Source organism: Petaurus breviceps, unplaced genomic scaffold (assembly GCF_028583685.1).
Source record: "Petaurus breviceps papuanus isolate PSGF00001 unplaced genomic scaffold, PetGlider_PUasm1.0 37, whole genome shotgun sequence".
Lineage (NCBI taxonomy): Eukaryota > Metazoa > Chordata > Mammalia > Diprotodontia > Petauridae > Petaurus > Petaurus breviceps.
The window spans coordinates 33,715,243-33,739,505 of record NW_027186296.1 but is presented as its reverse complement, the minus strand read 5'-3'; the positions used below and the strand labels follow the sequence as shown (position 1 = coordinate 33,739,505).

The window sequence follows — 24,263 nt, the reverse complement described above, 5'->3', positions numbered from 1 at the left end:
AATTCCTGATTTCTTTTGAGGATACCTTCATTGCCCCAGTCGCCCAAGTGTGTAACCTCAGAGACATCTTTGCCTCTTCGCTCTCTCTCATCCCCTTTTTCTATCAGTTATCACATCCTGCTGATTCTCCCTTCATGATTATTATATGTCACATCTGTTCCCTTCTCTTTGGTCATGTGAGTAACAGCCCAGTGCAGGATATTATTATTATTACCTCTCACCCAGACTATCATAATTGCCATCTTAATAATCTCCGTGCTTCCTGTCTTTTTCTTCTCTTTCCTACCTATTTTCTATATAACTACCAAAGTAATTTTCTTAAAGGTCATGTCTGACCATTGCCTTTCCCTGCCCCAAAACCTTCAATGGTTCCCTATCACCTCTAGGCTAGACTTTTTTACTCTTTAGGTTGACATTTAAAATCTTCCACAATCCTGTACCATGCCTTTTTACAGTTATTTTACTTTTTTATTTCCCTTCATGCACACTATGTCCTAACCCAACCGAACTGCTAACTACTTCATGAACTCAACACATGGCATTTTCTGATTGTCTACATTCACACTGACATATACCATGCCTAACATAGATTCCTTAGTCATCCCAGCCTTTCAGCATTTTTTTTTTCCCTCAAGGCTTGTAGTGCCAATGCAATATTTACAGTGCCCATAAAGACTGTGATTAAAATATCACATGATGGTCGATTGCAAATATACCAAACTTTCCATATAGAAGACAGAACTGAAACATTTATTTAGACACCAAAAAACCAAATCCCAAAACCAGTAAGCCGATTCCATCATAGTATCAAAGATATTTAGAAGCCATAATAACACTGAGAGCCACCACATCCTTCAGCCTTCCCACAAACCAATATTAGATCAATATTTACTCACAAACCTCTCTATCTCCTTGCCTGAACCTCCTCTCTCTCCCACCATCTAAGCTTCCTGTGGGCTCTGCTCCCCTTCAGCAAACTCCTCCCATCACAAGCTCCATGTGACTACATTCAGCCTATTAGGGGGCAGAGTTTACTTTCAAAGTAGGGGAGGTCTTCAGACTCCCCTAGGTCTGAAGATCTTCAAATTTTCATTCCCATTGCAAGGCTCAGCTCCAATTGTCACTCCTCCATGTAGCCTTCCCTCATCTTCCCCCCTACTTATTTTCCCAGATAAAAGAGTTCATCTTTAAATATTCCTAGAGTTCTTTGTATGGATCTCTTCTTTTCCATCATCACTCCTTACCTTGTATCACATTTTTCTTTGTACATATAGTATACTCCCTCCGGCCTTATTTCAGTGCAAGTTTCTTGAAGGAATGGAATATTTTTTTCAATCATTGTATTCTTAGTGCCAGCATAATACCTTGCATATGGTAAGTGCTCAGTAAATATTGAATTGAATTGAAAGTGAGCATATATGAAACCATATAAGCCAAATTATTAATACCTTGTTTATTAACCTCTATAATAAAAGAATGCTAATAATGCACTCTTCTGATCTTTTTTTGGTATTTTTGGGAGGACTTTGCTTCTGTTATTATTATTATTAAACCACAGAAGTCAATGTATATTTTGTTGTTCAAAGTCTACTTGAGACAGAACCTGTTGTTCCAGTGGTGAAATGTCTTCTGCTTCTGGGTGAGGGCAGTTCTCTATCTTAATAATCTTAATAATAATATTATATATATAATAAGCTTAATAACCTCTGCTTTTATCCCTCTTAAAACTTGTCATCCCAGGGCAGCTAGGTGGTGAAGTGAATAGAGAACTGGCCCTGAAGTCAGGAGGACCTGAATTCAAATTCGGCCTTAGACACTTGACACACTTTACTAGCTGTGTGACCTTGGGCAAGACACTTAACCCCAATTGCCTTGCCTTCTCCCCTCCAACAAACAAAATAAAACAAAACAAAAACCCAAAACTTGTCATCTCAAGAGTAAAAAGAGGAGGACTTCACCTGCAATCAGGCTCATTAAAGTCCATAAAATGCAGTCTATTAACTGAGTGAAAAGGGATTCTGAGTATGGTGCACATCCCAGCAGTGATAGTTACTACCTGGTTGACGCTGAAAAGGTCAATTTGCTTCTCCAATGAGCTTCAGTTTAGTGTCTGTGAAATGAAGGAGTTGAATCATTTGATATCCCTTCTAATTCTAAATCTACGATCCTATAATTTCCACTGAAAAGTCTGAAATCAAGAAGGATTGTCTTTGAGTTCCCAGACTTCCTTTCAGCACCTCTTTCCTTTTTCTTAGTTATCTCTCCTTTATTTTGCTCCAGGTAGCTCTCTGTACTAGGTGTTCTCCCACTCCTAGGGGATAATTACATTTTAATGGAGCACTTGTGAAGATCTGAAAACCTTCAAGACCTAAAGGAATGAATGAATATCTAATGATGGTGTATTAGTTGTCAGAGTAGGAGGGATGTTTGGCACTTATTGCCTCCTCAAATCACACCTGGCCCTGCTTGAAATCTCTGAGCCTTGAGAGAATAGGGGATGAGATTATGACTTAAACAGTGCAAGGGCCAGAGATTGTTCTGTTAGGTGTAATCTCCAACTACACCCTAAGCATACAAGGTTTTGGGAACAGTGTTTGGGGAAAGATTTCTTATCATATGAAATGCATTTTTTTTCTTTTTCATTTTTCACACAAAGTACAAAGTCCTATTTTCTCTTGATCTTACTCTTTCCTGAGGCAAAGTAGATTAACCTATTCCAGAATTGCTCTGGGATGAGCAAAGGTAAAGGTGATTTGGGGATTTGTTTGTGATTGACTTGCCCCTAGGGCTTGAGGAAGATGAATCTCGGGAGACTGGATTTAGAACTGAAAAGAACCACAGAGACCATCTAGTTCAGGAGTTCTTAGCCTGGGGTCTGTGTACTTACTTTTTTTCTTAACATTTTGATAACTATTTCAATATAATTGGTTTCCTTCGTAATTCTATGTTATTTATATTATGCATTTAAAAACAGTATTCTGAGAAGGGGCGTCTATCGGCTTAACTAGATTGTCAAAGTGGTCCAGGACACAGAAAAGATTAAGAAATTCTGATCTAATCCAACTCCTTTATTTTATTAGAGGAGGAACCTGAGGCTACAGAACCAGTAAACAGAACTGGGATTTCAGCTACAAACTCAATGCCCTTTCTAGTATACCACTGTCTCCCTAATACACAAAGAGAACTCTACTTTCTCTACCGCCAGTCACTTTCACCATCAATACCAACCTTTTGGGGGGAATGTAGGAGGGTACCAAAACCAGCCCATATTTTCAGTATGAGCATTCATGCCTCAGAAATCAGTCAAGGCGATAAAACAGGGCTTGATTGTCTTGTGGATTATCTCGACAATAGGAAGTGGAGAAAATGTTAACACTACAGATTAAACATAAAAAATGCGTCATAATATAGTCTTGTTTTTTTTTTTTTAGTAAGGGAGGGCTGGTTGTTAAACATTTACCAGGATACCATTGGGTGACTGAATGCTTTGGTTCCTGGGGTGTCAGGGCATCACTTGTAGGCAGGGGCAGCATGTAAAACATATTCCTGGTGCAGGAATTTTGTATGAATGGGTTATAGGATGAATAAAAATGTAAAGTACCAATGAGAGGAACTTTCAACTGGAGCCTGAGCATCCCTAAATGGGGAACAGGGTCCACAAATTTTGTGGATGTTTAGGGACAATGGAGAGAGCATTGGGTCTGGAGCCAGTGTATGTAGGTTTGAACCCCAGCTCTGCCACTTACTACTTGTGTCACCTTGGGACAAGTCATGTCCTGTCTCTGGGCCTCAAATTCCTCATCTATAAAGTGAGAGAGTTGGGTCAGATGAACTAAAAGGTCCATTTCAGCTTTAACATTTTGATCTGACTGTAAAGGTGTAATAGGACTTTTGTTTACCTACTTCCCAGCTATGATTGAGAATCAGGATCTAGCTGTATATTCAATAGAGCTGATTTACCGTGACCATCGGTTCCATTTTTCATAGGTTTTTGAATAATGCATTTGGTCTTCACTCCGTTTTTTTTGACCACTTATTAATAATGCTAGAATAATGACTCCCATGTCACGCTTCAGTGATGGGGCTCTTAATCTGCCGCTGTGTTCAAATATTTTGAAATGTGTTACTTATGCCTATTCAGACAGCAGGGGAAATATTTCCTTATGGAAGAGAATGAGAATAAATTTTCCGGTGCATATAAGTAGTCTCAGGCATGCCACAAGAGGTGCCACAGCACACGTTGTCTCCACTGAACAGTGGTTATGGGGCGGTCACTTGTTCTTGTTCTGTCACCAGCTACACATCACTAATCTTGGCAAGCCACCCTCTTTCTGTGCCTGACTTGCTTCTCATGGAAAAGGAGGCATTTGGACTCAACTGTGCTTCTAGGTTCTGCTACTGCTTCCTCCTCCCAGCACGTCCCCATGATCCTGGTCCTCCCTCCCTGGCTCATCTCACTGATACATGTAGATCCTCAGATCCAATTCTGCCAGGGCATTTTGCTCCACTCCCAAGCGCACGGGGCTGGTTTGGGTAATAATTATGGGGAATGGCTTACCCATCCACATTATACTTTAACACTTCCCCACTTTGTCATCCACATTAAGTCCAGGGAATGAATGATTAACAGGAGTTGGTCTTATGAATTTAAGTGGGTTCACTACAGCTAACCTTTTGTTGTTGGGCAGATCCAGGCATAGGTGACCTCTCTGTGGGGCTGTGGACTGGTCTACTGGAAGTAGAAAAGTGTATTTGAAGGGGGTTTGGAGGGTGGGGAAGGGAAAAAAGCAAATATCCATTTAAATAGGGTCCATTATGTGCCAGGCCCTGTGGTAAAGGCTTTACAAATATCTCCTCGATCCTTACAACAACCCAGAAATATAGGTGCTGTTATCTTGTAGTTGGGGAAACTGAGGCAAAGAGTAGTTAAGTGCCTTGCTCAGTGTCACACAGCTAGTAAGTGTCTAAGGCCAAATTTGAACTCAGGCTTGCTGACTCTAAGTCTCATGCTCTATCCACTGTACTACCTAGCTGCCTTCACCCTTTCTGCTTCTGATTATTAGAAGAGAACCAAAAAGGATTCCAAAGAATAACCTTCTCAGTCCTCCGACACCCCTGTTACCAACCACATTCACCTGATAATTTGCATCACGCTCCTCTTTCAAAGTAAGGACAAGAGGGTCAACTTCCTCTTCTTCTTTCCTTTATTTGCCTGCCTCCTTCCTCCTCTCCCCACACCAAGCCTCCCTTTATTCACTCACTCTAATTCATGTCCTCCTCCCTCCATCCCACCTAGTAAAATCATATCTATCATGTATTACAATTACTTGTCTATGTTTCATCTTGTAATTAATTACATTGCAAACCCCTTGAGAAGAGGAACTATGTTTTACTTAGGAAGTCCCAGTTTGGGGTCTTCAGGGAGAAACAGACACAAAGCAGATGAGGGAAGGAAGAGGAGAGGGGATAAATTCACCAGGTGCCAGTGCAATAGCACATTCTGTTCCAAGAGACCGAGTACTCCTTAAGCATGTCAGATTCAGACAAGGCTTCAACTGCACTTGATTATCTTAAGTTTGGGATATCAGTGCCCTTTATTTCCAATGGGCTGACCATTAATCTAGTGAGCCTCTGCCCATCCTGTAATCCCCAGGTCTCCAAAATTCCCAGGATTTCTCTATCTCTAGAGGCTTATGCTTCATATGTTCCTTCAGTACTTCCTTTAAGTGGGGGGAGAAAAGAAACACAATGAGATTTCCCATCAGCTTCCTTGGCAATAAGGAGCTACATCTATTTTTGTATATGCACAGAGCTTTACACATAGGCACTTAATAAATGCTTGAATCTTTCTTTTTTCTTTTTTTTGCTTTTTAGAGGGCAATTGGGGTTAAGTGATTTGCCCAAGGTCATACGGCTAGTTTCTGTGTTAAGTGTCTGAGGCTGAATTTGAACTCAGGTCCTCCTGACTCCAGGGCCAGTGCTCTATTCACTGTACCACTTAGCTGCCCCAGAATTGAAGCTTTCAATGCTGCAACTCATTTTTCCTTCTCCAAGTCTTTGCTTGACACTCATGACTTCACTGATATCTCTGTTCTCTGAACTCTTTTATTTCTTATCATGGTTATATAATGTCTCATATTTTTCTCAAAAGAAAGAAACAAATTTTCACGTATATATGTTTTGTTCCTCCACTGAAACCACGAACTTCTTGAGAGAAGAAAGAAAATCAGATATTATTCTGTAATTCATAGGTTCCCAAAATGGGTGATACTGCCCTCTGGGGGCTGCTGGAATGATCCAGGGGGCAGTAGTAGCCTTGTATACAATTGAGGGGCACTGAATAAAAATAAGGGGGAGGTGGAAGCATAAGGAAAGAAGAGAAGGAAATTTTGGAAAACTGTACATGTTTCATCTGTTGTGTAATCCAGTTGTAGTGATTACATTATTTTCACATTAGATGAAAGTTATAACCTATCAGTGGTCAAGTCCGCTGAAAGGTCTTAATAAGCAACTGTTGGCAGGTGAGCTTGTCACACATTGTTGGGAAGTCTAGCATGAATCGTCAGGAATTTGTGGAATGACTTGTTTACAATATGATACCATATGGTTACATGATGCAATATTGTATCATCAAAATTTCAATGCAAAATCCTCCCACACAAATTTACAATAAAGTATCAAATTTAAGATGCATCATTTTAAAAATGTGATGCAAAAATAATGCACATTTTAAAAACATTAAAGGGTTAAAGAAAGTAGATTTCCGGGGTGGTGGGGGGGCATGGAGTAAATTTTTTTTAAAAAAGGGGATAGTATGCCAAATAAGTTTGGAAATCTGTGTTCTATATCTTTTAGAGCATCAAGCATGGAGAGAAGCACAAAGTAGGCATTTGGCAAATAAACAATAAATTGAATTGAAAGACTACTTCCTTTAGAAAAATTCTGGTTCAACCAGCACTTATTAAGCACTTACTATGTATAAATTCAAATGCAACAAGGCATAGTGTTACCATGGATAAATGGCTTGATGTCTCAGCATCCCAGTCAACTCTCTAAGGCAGAGGATCTTAGCCTGGAATCCACAGACATCCCCAAAGCATCCATGGATAGATTTCAAGAGGTCCATGAAATTGGATGGGAAAAAAATTACATTTTTTAATTTTAATAGATTGGTTTCCTTTGTAATTCTCTCTTTTGTATTCCATGCCTTTAAAACCATTGTTCTGGGGGTGGCTAGGTGGCAAAGTGAATAGAGCACCAGCCCTGAAGTCAGGAGGACCTGAGTTCAAATGTGGCCTCAGACACTCAACATTTATTAGCTATGTGACCTTGGGCAAGTCGCTTAACCACAACTGCCCTCCAAAAAGCAAAACAAAACAAAAAAAAACCATTGTTCTGCACTAATGCATTGTTGGTGGAGTGATCCAATAATTCTGGAGAGCAAATTGGAACTTGCCCAAAGGGCTATAAAACTGTGCATATCCTTTGATCCAAGCAATATCACTTCCAGGACTGTATCCCAAAGAGATCATAAAAAGGGGAAAAGGATCCACACCTACAAAAATATTTATAGCAGCTCTTTTGTAGTGGCAAAGAATGGGAAATTGGGAGGATGCCCATCAATTGGGGAATGGCTGAACAAATTGTGGTATATGAATGTAATGGAATGCTAGTGTTCTATAAGAAATGATGAGCAGGCAGATTTCAGAAAAACCTAGAACGACTTACATGAACTGATGCTGAGTGAAGTAAACAGAACCAGGAGAACATTATGCACAGTAACAGCAACATTGTGCATTGACCAACTTTGATAGACTTAGCTCTTTTCAGCAATTCCCAAAGACTCATGATGGAAAATGCTATCTACATGCAGAGAAAGTACTGTGGAATCTGAATCCAGATCTAAGTATTACATTTTCTCTCTTTTTTTTTTCTTTCTTGTGGTTTTCCCCTTTTGTTTTGATTCTCCTTTCACAACATGACTAAGGTAGAAATATATTTAATATGATTATACATGTATAGTCTATATCAGGTTACTTGCTGTTTAAGGAAGGGGAAGGGAGGGAAGGGGGAAAATCTGAAATTCAAAATCTTATAAAAGTGAATTTTGCAAACTAAAAATTAATTAATTAAAAAAAATAAAAATATTGTTCTGAGAAAGGGTCCATAGGCTATCCCAGATTGCTAAAGGGATCTGTGATGCAAGAAAAGTTAAAAACCTCTGCTCTAAACCATTTCTCTGTGACCTCATTAACTCCCATGGTTCAACTATTATCTCTATGCAGATGACTCCCAGATCCATATAGGTGAGAAAGCAAGGGGAAGAGAATAAATATTTATATACTGCCTACTATATGCCAGGCACTGTCCTAAGTACTTCAAATATCATATCATTTGATCCTCACAACAATCCTGTGAGGTAGATACTGTTATTATCCCCATTTTTAGAGAAAATGAAGGTAAACAGAGGTCAAGTGACTATCCAAAATCACACAGCTAAGTAAGTGTCTGGGGGCAGGATTTGAACTTAAGTCTTCCTGACTACAGATCCAGTGCTCAGTCCACCAAACCACCTAGCTACCTGTCTGCCCAACTCTCTCCTGTCTCACCTGTCTCTCTCCTGAACTCAGCCCCACATTACCAACCGCCTATCAAGTCCTTAAAACTGGTTGTTCCATGGGCATCTCAAAGTCAACAGGGTCAAAAGAAAACTTTTCCCCAAAACCCATCTGTCTTCTGAATTTCCCTATTTCTGTCAAAAGCACAAGAATCTTTCCAGTCATCAGGTCAGAAATCTCAGAATCATCCTTGGCTCCAAACGTTTCTTTATTAATGTGGCCACTGGCCTCCTTCATGCTTTGTCTCCTCTTGCCGTGGGGCTGCTATAATAGACTTTTGATTCATCTCGCTGCCTCTGTCCATGAATATGCCTACCTATCCTGGACCAATTTTTCTGTTGACCTCCATTCTCATGTCTCCATCTTCCTTTCAGACATCTCAAACTGATACCTAGTAGACATTTTAAATGGAACATGTCCAAAACAGAAGTCCTATGCCTTCTCCTTTTCCTACCTTCCCTATTTCTGTAGAAGGCAGCACTATCTTCCCAGTCCCTCAGGCTTGCAGCCTGGATGTCCCGCTCAACTCCACGCTCTTTCTTACCACAATATCCAATCTCTTGTCGTGTCTTGTCAATTTCATCTTTGCAACATCTCCCAAATACGCCTCTTTCCGGAGCCTCCCAGTTACCTCCAGGATCAAATACCAAATGTTCTGTTTGGTTTTCAAAGTACTTCATAATCTAACCCCCTCCTAGCTTCCCAGTCTTCTTACAGGTCTCCTGGGTACTCTTCAACTAGTGACACTGGCCTCCTGGATATCCCACGAACCAAACTCTCCACCTCTTGGCTCCAAGCATTTTCTCCGATCATTTTCCATGCCTGGAATGTTCTCCCTCCTCTTCTCCAACTACTATCTAACCTGGCTCCCTTGAAATCCCAAGTGAAATTCATTTTCTACAGAAATCCTTTCCCAACCCCCCTTATATCTTGTGCCTCAGTGATTTTCTGTTTTACAGGATATATCTTGTTTGTCAATATATGTTTGCGTGTTGTCTCCCCCCATTAGATTGTGAAATCCGGACAGGTATTGTCTTTTGTTTTCTTTTATATCCCCAGCACTTAACACAGTATCAGTCGTGTAGCAGGTGCTTAATAAATATTTATTGACTGTGACTCCAGTCTCCAAGCCATTTTCCATACCAATGCCAAAGTGATATTTGTAAATCTTGGGTTTGTCCACATCATTTCCCAGCTCAATAAATTTCAGTGACTCCTTATGACCTTTAGGAGCAAATATAAACCCATTGTTAGGAACTGAAAGCCTTTCACAACCTGGTTCCATCTAATTTGCTTTCCCAGGTTTATTACATATAACTCCCTTAAAACACTTTTTTCACCACGGTCAAACTTGCTGTTCCTCACACATTAAATTCTGTCCCCCATCTGTATGCATTTGTACAGGCTATCTCCCCTGCCTGGAATGCACTCCCTCATCATCTTAGGATCCTTCAAGGCTTAGCTGAGGTATCTCTTCCCTCACATGAAGCTTTTTCTAATCTTCCCAGTCACTGGCACCTCCTTCTAAAGAAATGACCTTATATTTATTAATATTTACAAGTGTATAGATTTGTCTGAGGGAGGGAATTGTTTCATTTTTCTATTTGTATCCAGAGATACAAAGAGTGAAGGGCATGTGGTAGACACTTAAAAATGTTTCTTGTTTGGTTGATTGAAATGTATACTTTGTGTAAGACATTGTGTTAGATACTATTCATGCCAAGATAAAAATAAAAAACAGACTCTGCCTTCAAGGAGCTTAAATGCTACTGGAATGAATAACATGTACCCATAAATAAGTGCAGGACAGTTTGAGGACAAAGTAGGCACAAACAACTGGAGGAAGGATGAGAGATAAGGAAAGGTTTTGCCCTGGGAGACATCATGAATGATCTTGTGGGTTCTATGGAGATTTTGACAAGAAGAGAATGCATTCCAGGGCAGGGGACAGCCTGTGCAAGGCCACCAAGGCAGGAAGTGAATTGAGTTTGAGGAACAGCAAGAAAATGGTGACAGGTGTAGCATTTTAAAGAGCCTTGGTAAACTTAAGGAAAGCAGGTGCAATCAAGTGATGGGGTCAGAGGTTAATGGGACTAGAACATCAAGTATACATGGAAGGGATCAGTGTGAAATTAGTCTGGAAAGTTAGGCTTGAGCCAGGTTGTGGAGAGCTTTAAATGTCAAGGTAAGGAATTTTGCATTTGTCTTGGAAGCAAAAATGGGGGTCATTGAAGATTTTTGAGCTAGGGAGTAACATAATGAGACCTGGGCCTTTAGGAAGATTATTTTGGCAGCTGCATTGAGGATGACTTAGAGAGGGGAGAATTTGGAAGTAGAGAGACCAGTTAGTATAGTAGATTCCAAAGTTTATGTAGTGACATCCCCCTTTTTTAACAAAAAATATTGTTCACCCCCCCCACCTTTCATAAAGCAACCCACACAATTTTCTTATCTCATATTTATGTTAAAATAAAATTAATAATTTGTTACCATTTTATAGCACACAAATCTTAAACATACAATGAAAATACTGTGTAAAAAATAATTGCTGTGCTGCTTTGGTGGCCATAAGATCATAGATTTGGAGATGGAAGGTCTTTGGTCATGTAGTCAAACTCCTTTCATTTTACAGTTGAAGAAACTGAAGGCTAGAGAACTTAAGTGATTTGCCCAGTTATCCAGATAGTAAGTGGCTGAACTAGGATTTGAACCTTGATTTCATATCTACCATGTTTTCCACTTGTACAAATGGCCCCCCAAAGGCAAAGGGGAATCTTAAGCCCACTGGGCTGACATGTACTATGTACCTAGGATCAGGAGTGAGAGGAATACACTGGGTTGCAGCCATGCCTCAGAATTGTCCCCCAGAATGGTGGGCTTGAGCAGGCTTTTTTAGTAGATAGCAGGAACCTTCACTCTGGCAAAGGGGGACATAGGGAGGTCCAGGACCAAAGCTCAGAGAATCAACATAAGGGCTTCTGGAGTAGCAGTACCGTAGTGTCTGACATCTGGGAAGCATTCCCAGGACTTCATATCCACAAGTGGAAGCACTGGCTTCCATTACACAACTGCAGGGTAGGCGTCAGATTGATTGGCATAGCATTGTGCTACTGCCATAGGCACCCATTCCACCCTTTATTGGAAGATCCTACTTCTTTCCCTGTGGGACTTGGGACTCTGCCTAGAAGGTGAGAAGAAAGCAGGTATTCATGGGATGGGGGAGCTAAGAATTGCTGCTCTGGCCCTGCCTACCCACACACAATTCACCCGCCCACAGTGTAAGTGAAACGTGCTTCTGCCACCTACCACCAGTTGCAATGAATTTTCCTTGTTACTCTTATTTTTGTTGACTTTGAGTTAAACTGTTTTCATTGAATAAAAAAGGAGGAGAGGAGCAGATATTTTTGCCAAATTTATACTTATTGCATGTCTAATAGGTCCTCTGGAATTGTGGCTGATCATTGTGTTGATCAGAATTCTTAAGTCTTTCAAAATTGTTCATTTTTATAATGCCATTGTAGTATAAATTATTTTCCCAGTTTTTCTTGCTTAATTCTTCATCATTTCATAAATGCCTTCCTAGTTTTCTCTAAAATCCTTATCATTTTCTTATAGCACAATAGTATTCTATTATATTCTTTTACCATAATTTGTTAAACCATTCCCTTATTAATGGGCTCCCCCTTCATTTCCAGTTCTTTGCTAAAATAAAAAGAATTGCTATTAATATTTTTTGTATGTAAAGAATGTTTCCTTTTTTATCTCTTTGGAATATAGGCCTAGTAATTGTACAAATGGGTCAAAAGATGTGTACAATTAATTAATTTTTAAAGCATAGTTCCCAATTACTTTCCAGAATGGTTGGATCAATTCACAGTTCCACCAATATGAATTAATGTACCTGTCTTTCCAAAGCCTTTCCAACATAATAGTGTTTTATTTTGTAATTTTGCCAATCTGATTGAAAGGAGAAACCTCAAAGTAGCTTTAATTTTCATTTCTGGATTTGGAACATTTTTATACATATCTATTAATAAATTGTATTTCTTCTTTTTGATCATTTATCAATTGGAAATTTATTCTTTTTCTTAATAATAATAATGATAGGGAAGTTTGAAGGAGGTGTGGGTTTAGAGAAAAAGAAAATGGTTTCCATTTTAGACATGTCAAGTTTGAGATACTTGGGCAGTTGTACACATAATACTAGATTTCAGCAGAGAGATCAGAGTAGGATAGATTGATTTGGGTTTCATTGGGTAGAGATGTTCATTGAACACTTTTGAGCTGATGAGGTCACCAAGAGAGAAGTGGCAGAGAGAAAATAGAAAAGGCTCCAGAAGAGCTTCAGAGGACACCTATCCTTGGGGGCTAGATTGATGGTGCAATAAAAGAGACTAAGAAGGAGTGGTCAGAAAGGCAGGAGGAGAACTGGGAGAAAGGAATGTCACTGAAACTAAGGGAAAAGAGTACTCATGAGGAAAGGATGGAGTTAAAAGCTACAAAGAGCTGAAGAAAGATGAGGGCTGTCAAGGTTTAGCAGTTTAGATATAATTGGTAAACTAGGAGAGAGTGGTTCTGCTCATGGAAGAAGTCATTAGGGCCAAAAGCCAAATTTCAAGGTCTTGAGAAATGAATAAGAGATAAGAAAATGACAGTAATGAATAAAGACAACTTTTCTAGAAGTTTGGCTCTGAAAAGGAAGAGAAAATATGGCTCTAGAAGGGTATTCTTGATTAAAAAGAAAAAGGATAGGTAAAAGTGGGGTGAGATAGGGTAGCATTGTATACTAAGCAGGTATATATACTCCTGGGAAGAAATCCAGGAACCAGAGCTCAAACTCACTTGTATGAAGATCTATAGAATAATATCTGGGTAGTTATGGACAAAATAACCTCAGCCTGAGGCACCTTCCTCAGACTTATCTTACCACTATAGATGGATGATTATCTGAGTAGTTGGAGCAAGTTCCTACACATATCTAGGAAAGCACTGGTGTATCCTTCTGGATAAACTGTAAGGCTGCAATTCCTTCCTCCATCGAAACCTCCAGAAGACAAAATGGCGACTCATTCAAAGAACGTTATAGAGGGATATTGTGTGAGGCATGAGTCAAGAACATTTCCAGATAACAGACAGTAATTAAACTTGCTCAGACCTTGGTCACTTCTGTTTGGACCACCTCTGTCTGCCTCTCAACTGGTCTCCCTGATTCCCAAACCTCCCTCTCCAATCTTAATCTTTGTACAACCACCGAAAGAATCATTATAAGACACAATTTCAACCATGTCATTTTCCTGCTCAAAATTTTTCAGCAGCTCCCTATTGCCTTTGGGATAAAATACAAATTCCTCATCCCAGAAATAAAACCTTTCCACAGTTTGGCTCCAAGCTATCTTTCCAGTTTTGTTTAACATTACTCTTTCTCATGCACTCTGGTATGGGGTATTCAGAAGGACTAGAACCTCTGGTGTAAAGGCTCACCAAGCCCTTTTCAGGGCTGCTCATCCACCTTTGGTGTCCACCTGATTCCCCCAACTTTGACTGTCCCTCCAGGAAACTGTACATGTGCAGCAACCACACCCTGGTAAAACCTCTTGGCAGATAGTCTAAACCAGGTTGAGGGTAACCAGCAGGCCTCAAACCCATCCATGAATTAAGGGAATGTCTACTCCAAGTATGTGAAGACTTCCCTGGTGGAATGGGTGGATGAGAGAGTTTTTTCCAGTGGCCACAAAGGCAGCTGAAACAGAGTACTTCGAGCTTGGTCAAACATGGAAGATGACAAGGTCATTCACTGGATCCTGGGTCATCACCAGTTATCCTGAATTTTATGTTGCTGCTGGACTTCAATAACTCTGGAAGAATGAGTGAAGCTGATAACTGCAATTCTGCCTCATTTAAATCCCATTCATGTGCAAGTTAAGACATCACCCCGTGATGTCATTGGTCCCTTCAAAAAATGAAGGCTGAACCACCTTCTAGCTAGAAAAGTTTAGCACCTACTACATAGATATTTAACACAACATGGCGCCTACAACTTATGCAACAGAAGCGAACAGCCTTTCATGGATTGTCTCATGGCAAATTCCCACACTACAAATACAGACTCAAAATACCCTAGAAAATTCAACCAGTAAACTGTACTAGAAAAGGACTATTAGACATTACATTAATTCATAAAAACTGGAGAACAGTATTTTTATAGCTGTTACCATCCCAAATACTCAATCTCCTGATATGTAAAACGAGGGGACTGGTCTTAAGCAGTTTTCTTCACCTTTTTTGTATCTGTACCCCATCAGCAGTCCGGGGAAGCCCGTGGACTCCTTCTCAGGGTTCTTAAATGTTCTTAAATGAATAAAAATACATAGGAGATCCAAGGAAATCACTTATATTGAAACAGTTATCAAAAAGTGTTTAAAAACAAATTCTTGGGCCCCATGTTTTAAAAACATCTAGACTAGAGGGACTGGAGGGAGGGGCCTCTACCCACTAGTGCCCAGCTGCAGATGATTAGTGGGTTGTGACTGACTGCCTGCCTCACTGGGCCCTGCTCCACCCCCACCCAGGCTTAATGTTGCTCTTTTTGTGATTCTTCCCCCTATTCCAGGCTGCCCTAAGTGTTTACTTTAGCCTGATCTTATCTGTACCCAGATGGTAGGGGGCCAGATGAGGCACTGATTTGTTCCCAACCCTGCCCTGCTCTGATCCCCACACCCACTGACCCTGGCCATAGGAAATGAGTATCTTTTAATATCTCTAACCAAGTCAGCATGGGTCAGTGGAAAAGCCATTGATTTTAAAGCCTGAGGATCTGGGTTCAAATTCTGTCTCTATTGTGTTTACTACCTAGGCAAGTCACCCTACCTTCAAGGAGCTTATTTTCTCTCTCTCACTCTGTCTCTCTCTCCATACACATTTTTATATATGTATACATACACACATATGAACATATATTTTAAATTTTTGTATATATATTTCATTTTGTATGTATATATAAGTATATACACATTGATATATGTATACATATAAACATATATTAAAATGTTTTATATACGTTTGTGTATATATACACTTTTATATGTATGCAGACACACATATATTAAATGTTGTATATATGTTTTATTTTGTGTGTATGTACACATGTATATACATTTTATATGTGTATACATACATATAAACATGTTTAAATTTTTGTGTATATATTTTTACTATGTATGTATGTAGATGTATGTATACACTTTTTATATATGTTTATACACACATATAAACATTTTAAAATTTTGTATATGTGTTTTATTTTGTGGCTCTATATACACATATATACCCATTTTGTATATGTATACATACACATATAAATATTTTAAAATTTGTATATATATATGCTTTATTATGTGTGTGTGTCTATGTGTGACATAGACACACACACACAATAAATACAAGTTATTTTTAGTAAGGAGGCACCAGCAGCTAGGGGGAGGCTAAGGAGTAGAGAGACCTTTGGTCACTGTCCCCTTTCACTCCCTAATTGCAAGGTTAACAGGAGCCTGAGAGTCCATTTGGCATCGGAGCACCCACATACCCACATTCTTCAGATAAGTTCACCTGGGACCTATGATCACAAATACTGACTTCATCTGTTAAAAGGAAATAGTCAACAATGCTTTCAAAATTGCCTTCTCTCCTTCACTCCCTTCCTTCCTTTTTTCTCCTTCCTTGTCTCTAGCCCCCTGCCTCTGTGGCAATCTGGGCCCATTTTAAAGAGGGAGGAGAAGCAAGGAGGTAAATGCAGCTTGATATCAAATAAACATGTCATTGATTAATCAGTTGATAATAAAACATCCTGAGTGTTCTTTCCCAGGGCCTTGGGCTTTCCTATCTCTCGGATATCTAGAAAGTGATTTCTTCTGAGTCAGAAGTCATCTTGAGCCTGCTGTGATTTTACTGCCTTTTCCCCCCTATTGCTGCCTCCAGAGTTTGTCATGTATTATTCATTTTCCTTCAGGCCATACCTCTCATGTATGTTTCTACTCATTTTGTGTATTTGTATGTATTGGATGTATTTGTAGGTATTGGAAAGAACATTGGGCTGCCTGGGTTCTGAACTTAGCTCAGACACTACGTAGCCATGCTTAATTAACTCCTTGGGCCTTCGTTTTTTGATCTGTAAAAAGAAAAAGGCCTTTGGAAACCTCAAACTACCCTGCAGGAGATACCCTGTGGGTGTAACTGTGCTCACCCTTCTGTCCATGTGACAAGTTTCAAAGGTGCCATGTTTTATCGACTTGACAATTAATGTTGCCCAGCACTAGATTGCTGAGAAGACAGAAGTAATGCTCAGAACAGACCTGATACCCCTGCCTACTCTGCCAGAGGGAAGACAATGAGGATGAGAATGTCATAGGATAGGGATTGGGTCTCTGGTTTCATTGGTATACGGCACTCCCAGAAGAGTGGCTCTGAGTAGGGCTCTCCTATACTATTTATGATAATAGCACACATTTATAGAACACTTTAAGGTTCATAAAAACATTTTCTTTGTTTTATTTCATCTGATCTTCACAACAATCCTATGAGGTAGTTGCTGTTATTATCCCCATTTAAAGATGAGGAGACTGAGTCTTGCAGATCTTACCTGAGATCACACAGCTGCTAAATGTCTGAAGTGGCATTTAAACTGAGATTACCTTTCCTGATGTTGTTCATTTGTCTCCAACTCTTCATGACTCCATTCTTGGTAAAGGTACTAGGATGGTTTATCATTTCCTTCTCCATCTCATTTTTAGATGAGGAAACTGAGGCAAACAGGGTTAAATTACTTGCCCAGGGTCACATAGCTCATAAGTATCTGAGTCTATATGTGAATGCAGGCCTTCCTGACTCCAGAACCAGCGCTTTTATCCACTGAATCTCCTAGCTGCCTCATACCTGATTCAGTTCACCTGGATGAGCCTTAGTAGACTCATGTGTAAAGTAGGGATAAAAATGACTACTTGGCTGACCTGATAGGGTTTTTGTAGGGGCTCAAATGAGATCACATATGTAAAGTGCTTTGCAAACTTGCAAGTGTCAATTATCATTGTGAATCAATCAGTCACAATCATTTATTACATGCTTGCAATGTGTCAGGCAGTGTAGTAAGTGTTGGAGATACAAAAAGAGCTCAAACCAGGCCACTCCTTGAAAGTTTACATTCTTCAAAAAAAAGATATTTATTTTATTCCCATTTGCAAGAATTATTTTCTTCACTTTTCTGCAAGCCCCCACTGCAAAAACCATGCAAAGTCAAACAAATTCCCATATTGACCACATCCAAAAATGTATCTCAATCCACATGTTCAGTCCATTACTTCTCCATCAGAGGAGGGTGATGTATTTCCTCTGGAAATGTTGTTGATGTTGCATTGATCAGAGTTCTTTCAAAGTAGTTTGTCTTTACAGAGCTGTTAATGTAAGTCTCATAAGTCTCCCCAGGTTCCTCTGAAACAATTTCTTTCATTATTTCTTATGGCACAATAATATATTACATTCATATACCGTAATTTGTTTAGTCATTCCCCAATGGATGGATATCCCCTTAGTTTCAGTTCTTTGCTATAACAAAAAGAGCTACTATCAATAATTTTGCACATGTAGGTTTTTCCTTCCTTCCTTCCTTCCTTCCTTCCTTCCTTCCTTCCCTTCTCTGTCTCTCTCTCTCTCTGTCTCTCTTTCTCTCTCTTCTTTTTGAGGCATAGGACTAGTAGTGGTATTGCTGGGTCAAACATATATTCACAATTTAACTTTTTTAATATGATTCCAAATTACAGCAAGACCAGACCAACAAACAACCAATGGTGCCTATTCCCCTAAATCCCCTTCAACATTTGTCATTTTCCGTTTTTGTCATCTTTGTCAATCTGATGGGAGTGAAATACAACCTCAGAGTTGCTTTTGTTTGCATTTCTCTGATTATTAGTGATTTGAACCACTTTTGCCCCTAGGGCTATTATTAATAGCTTAGATTTCCTCCTTTGAAAATGATCTGTTTGTATCCTTTCCCCATTTACCTATTTGGGTAATGGCAAGGAGTTTCCATTCTAATGGGAGAGGCAACAGTTACATAAATAGATTTATTTATAGAAGGTAACCTTAGAGGGGAATTTTAATATTAAATAATTTAATATTTTAATAGGTAGGGTGGAATTGGGCAGGAAAGACCTTCTACAAAAAGTGTGATTAAATTGAGTCTTGAAGGAATCCAGTCACTCTTAGAGGCAGCATGGGGGACAAATAGTGCAAAGTGGCATAGTAAGGCTGGACCAGAGAGAGAGTGAGTAAAGTATAAGAAAACTGGAAAGATGCCATTGTTATTGTTGTTATTGCCAAGGAGTAGGAGCACCTTCCATTTTTTGGTGCCTTATCCTAGATGAGGTAATGATCTTTCTTTTATCCACTTGGTTTCTTCCTTTTTGACTGCTTTTTGTACCCACTGGTATTCATGTTCATGGATTCACATGTGTTCATATTTAAATTTCTTGGGAGGAGGAATGCAAAGCTCGTCCTACATAGAGGCCCCCATGTGGTGGGGCCATACTCTGAACTTACTCCAAAACCACATTTTCTCCACCAATCTGCTATAATGCCTGAGATTCCAAACATTAGTATTCCTTTTGGTTGAAGCACTGCATCTCTAGGTCTGTATAAATGCAGGGAGGGGTCCATTTATAACTGTTATTGGTGATTACTTTTTCAGATTAGTTCTTATCAGGACAGTAAGGCTTGATGAGTGGTGGCATGGAGGTAAAGATCTGGAATGGATCATTGGTGAGGAAGGTCAGTGATCTGTGTTTAGGGAATGACTGGCAGAACACTGTGTGAGGCAGCCTTAATTCATTTTTCTTAGTAACAAACAAAAGGATGGCAAAATTAGCAGTCAGGATGTTGGACAGCAACTCGTCACTGTGGCCTCTCCTGTGCATCATTTCTTATTCCCATTTTGAGATTTTAGGGTCTGTCCTTGAAAAGGTTGCTTAGTTGTCTATGGTACATAGCCTTTATCTCTGATCGCTACTACAAACTCATTAGTGGTACCTCTCTTAGATAGCAGAGCAGTACGTTAGGCATGGAAACCATACCTTCAAAAGGGTCAACAATCTTACTTTAATTAAATGTATATGTCATTCACATGCTCAGGGGAAGGGTCAGCACCCTGAATGTGAAGAAAATACAAGCAAAGAAACATATAGAAACTAGCACAGGGATCCAATAGACAGGGTTCCAAATATCTAAACAAAGTAATAGATAATCACCAGACCAGCGAACACCAACATCTGTGCTCTCAAAGTCGGGAGTCCTCTTAACAATGGCTACCCAGAGTCTCATCTGGTCAAATAAACATTCCTCCCATGAGTGAGCCACAAAATAAAATACCAACTTCCTAGTATCTATAGTTTTCAACGAATAGGCTCAGAGTCAGAAGGCATCACAACCTACATGACCCAACACATCTGTGAGTTGCCAGGGTTCAAAGGAGATTGATCCCTTGGATGTTTACAATTTAGCATGAACCTGGGAAACTGAACTCCAGAAAGAAAAACAACAAAAATCTTTCTTGCACTTACATAGAACAAAGCAAAAATTCTTTTAATTTATTTGTAATAGCTAAGTCACAACAATATCAAAGACAGCAAGGAAGAATACCAAAAACAAACCCAACCCCTCCTACCATATTATATGTCACTTGTTAACTCTGATAAAATTCTGTTTTAGCTATTTGGTTTATTTCATAATAACATTTATGTATGTGCCGGGCGCTATGTAAGTGCTCTAAAAATACTGTCTCATTTGATCCCGACAAAAATCCTGTGAGATAGATACTATTATTATCCCCATCTTACAGTCAGAGAAACTGAGAGAGACAGAAGTTAAGTGACTTGACCAAGGTCACATAGCTAGTAAGTGTCTGAGGCTGGATTTGAACCCAGCTCTTCCTGACTCCAAGCCCAGAGCTCTATCCACTGCATTACTTGGCTGCCAAGACAAAACAATGTGAGTTTAAAGAGAGTTAAAAGACAAGAACAGGTGGTTTTCATAGTCTCCCCTTGTTTTCTCTCCCTAGCAAGAAGTCTTTAGGGGCTTTGAAACCAGAAGCTAGAGGAAGAGCCCAAAGGAACTGAGGAAGAAACAATCACATCACTCTGGGTCATGTTAGAACATTAACCAGAAGATCCTGAGAAGGAGAGGCTAGTACTGACCCAGGATGTTGAGCCTGAAGCTGCCCGAGTTGTTCAGCATAGACCAAGTGCCCCAGGTGAGTGATCTTTGTTTTATCCAAAGGGGTTGGCTATGCAATGTAGGGGGAGTCAGGTTGGGGCCCTGCCCTAGATCTACTGAGGGCTGGCCCTTGATGCAATCATGCAGCTTGTGAAGTCTGCCTGTGAAGCTTCTTCTCCTATCCTCCCTTTAGCTGCCCAGTGGCCTCATATTTTCTTCTGTTCTTCCTGCCATCAAAACCTGTCCTTGATCTTCCTCCACACAGAGGTATAAATGACAACAGCTCTAAGTAGGACTTTCCCAGCTCCTGGGGGTATTTAAGATGTAACAGGGCTCAATGTTGGAAGGCTAAGGAGGTGAAATTTTAATGGAGGAATTTGGGTGTCAGCCTAGGGATGGGGAAGGGTTTCTTTGGATGATAAAACTTTCTTTTACCTCTCCTGAAGTAAGGGACTGTCTGTGGGTATGGTGTCACTATCTTTTACTAATTGCTCTCTACATCTGAGTCAGGGGTAGAGAACATGTGGTCCTCTAGGTCCTCAAGTGCAGCCCTTTGATTCAAACTTCTTGAGGCTGTAGGTTCCCCACCCCTGCTCTCAGTTGAGAAAATGAGAGGATTAGCCTAAATGATCTCTAATGTCCTGTCCAGAACAAAAGTTTATGAGCCTATGTTCCTTAGACAGTCCTAGGATGAAGTGTGAACACCAGGGCTGTCTTACATTAAGGATCATGAAACAGATCTGGAACTGCTTATAGGATCCTATATTTAGAGCTTGAGGGGACCTCAGGGAATATCTAGTTCAACCCCCTCATTGTACAGATGAGGAAACTGAGGCCTAGGGAAGTTAAATGACTCACCCAAGGTGACAGGTAGTTAGCATCAGAGGCAGGATTTGCATCCAGGTCTGTTGGCACCATCTTTTTGTTATTGTTGGATCCATTTCTACTGTACCATAGTGCATCTTCTGCTTAGGATCAAGGATTATAATTATCCTTTTAAAGGTTTATAGGGATTTGATGGACTTCTTGGCTTAAAAACACCTACATGAAAGATTCTTGTATGGTTTCTGGTTTTGAGACGTTTTCGTCTGCTCGGTTGCCTATGTGAAGCGAATCCACACAAAAGCTCTTCCGTGACTCCATGTGCCTACCCTCCATGACAAAGATCCTGTATTTGTGTCTCTTTTTGCTGGATCTCAATGAGGAAGTATTGTGGTTATTTCATGGAGGGCAATGAATGTGTTGTTGACTTTCATGTCGATGATACTGTAAAAGGTTCCAAGTAGAGATCTCACTAAGGTGATTGCCAACAATTTATGGCTTTCTCTAGGAAAAAAAATGAGTTCCTAAATGGACTCTCCCTGAAGATGGGAGATTAGATGAGGCAAACTGCCAAATTCTCTCCCTAAAAGCCAATCAAGTTATTTGATTCCAGGTAAGATGATATTGAAAATACTCCTAAAATATGCAGAGGAATTTGGTTTTAGGATTGGTGTGTGTGTAGGAAGCACTGAAGGCAATGGGCCAATTACTAAATGAGTCAGAACTCCTATGAAAGCCACCATTAAATGTTGTTGTCTTATCTGTAAACTTATAAACATTTCTGGTGTGTTTTTGGCAAACTAGAGGCCGTGGGATACCATGGACAGGAAATTCCAATCCTGAATTTTCCAACTTATACCATGGGGCTACACATTAAAGATGCAAATGTCTTCTCTGGCTGATTGCAGACAATAAAATCAGATGGAAACTGTTTTATGGTTTTGCTATGTCTATATCCACTGGAGCCAGAGGACAAATATTATAAAACTGTGTTTAAATCTGGACACCACATTGAATAAGGACATTGACAAGCTAGAACATGTCCCAAAGAAGGTGACCATCATGCTGAGAGCAACTTGAAAAAAAAGTTCTCACAGGATCAGTTGCATAGTACCTGTCTCCTAGTATTTGAAATGTGTGGAGACGTCTCTCTCTCTCTGGGTCAGAGGTTCCTGTTCTGAGTACAGGTGCTAGGAGATGGTTATGTTTCTTCCCCTTCCTTTTTGTGGTCTCCCAGAAATAGCCTAACTGGACTAGCAGCTTTGGAAGACAGAAAAAGGAAAGACAAACTGAAGGAAAGCAGGAGAGCCTCCCTGAATTCCACAGGACTTAGTGGGAAGTGTTTATTGGAGTAAGTAGTGTACCACTAGGCTGCTTGAGAGAGACTCTGTAACTGGTCCACAGTAGAAAATGTGAATGGTCCAAGGAAGAGGTGCTACTATCACAGCCCCCTGAAGAATGCCTTTGCGTGGGGACATTGGCCCTGAGACCCTGGTGTAAAGCGGTTTTCAATAGACTGAAGGCTAGGTTTTCAAAAGGTTTTCAATAGACTCAGTGTCTGATGAAGCTTCAGACATCACTAAAATAATCCATTGGCTTAAGAGATTGTACCCAGAGAGGAAGCAGCTAGCACTGTCTTCTGGAAGAGGGCTGAATAGCAGGAAACAAAGCAGAGAACTATAAGAAGGACCCACAACCCCTTTTCAAGATTGGAGAATCGACAGTGAGAAGGAGGCATGACTTCTGCGGGATGGAAGGATGGTGAGCACAGGCAAGAGGAGAATTGCTGTAGAAAAGACAAAAGTGTGCATCATTCAGACATCAGTTAGAAGTGCCCTTCAGCAAGTGCTGTCTGAATGACACAAGCTTTTGTCTTTTCACTGTTCATATGTTCATAACCCATAAGGGGTTAAATGAGTTACGAGTGTAGCCAAATTAGGAAGATGACTTTTCATGTGTAACAGGGGCACATGGGTTAACATCATTGATAACATCACTGTCTCAGCCCGCTGTTTGATTTGTGTCCATATTTAATCTCATCTTGGTAACCCCAAGAGCCCTGGGAATATCAGCTTTTCCCAGACCCACCAGCCTGTAGCCCTCATCCAGTGGAGCCACCCCATGGAGAAGGGGCCACCCATTACAGCTGACCACCAACTGCCACCAAAGCTGGCCTGAGTGAGGCCACATGTGCCAAGAGGCTCGAACCATCAGTCAGCTCTTCCCAGATCCTGGTGGAGGCATCCTAGAGCCCAGGGAGCACCAGCACCCCTCAGACCACTGGCTCTTCTTCCATCCCAGTTCCCTGAAGCCATCCTCCAGGGCTTGTTCCCTCATGGGGCTTCTGACCTGACAACAGCTTCTACAGGTGCAATGACTCTCGCTTCCTCAGCTGCTGCAGCTACTGAAGAACCAAGGAAAAAAGTTCTCATCACCAAAGTCCTTTGTACCACCAAATCATTCAATGCATATGGTTTTATGAACGGAAATGACACTAAAGAAGATACATCACCATCCACCAGGCTGCAGCACCCTGAGGGCCCTGCAGCCAAACCTCCTGAAGTGTAC

The 24,263-nt window shown here is 40.3% G+C and overlaps 2 protein-coding genes across 7 annotated transcripts in view; both read left to right on the top strand.

Moving 5' to 3' along the window:
• The window catches only part of LOC138169073 (large ribosomal subunit protein P1-like), a 121,585-nt gene that overhangs the window by 1,157 nt on the left and 96,165 nt on the right, over nucleotides 1-24,263 (top strand). The gene's annotated exons all lie outside the window — the stretch shown is intronic.
• The window catches only part of LOC138169071 (kinesin-like protein KIF23), a 146,890-nt gene that overhangs the window by 31,934 nt on the left and 90,693 nt on the right, over nucleotides 1-24,263 (top strand). For all 6 annotated transcript variants that reach the window (XM_069098206.1, XM_069098205.1, XM_069098202.1 and 3 more), the window contains one exon: nucleotides 20,719-20,910. In XM_069098206.1, coding sequence (XP_068954307.1) covers nucleotides 20,860-20,910 — 51 coding nt within the window. In that variant the 5' untranslated portion in view covers nucleotides 20,719-20,859. The remainder of the gene's footprint in view (nucleotides 1-20,718; nucleotides 20,911-24,263) is intronic.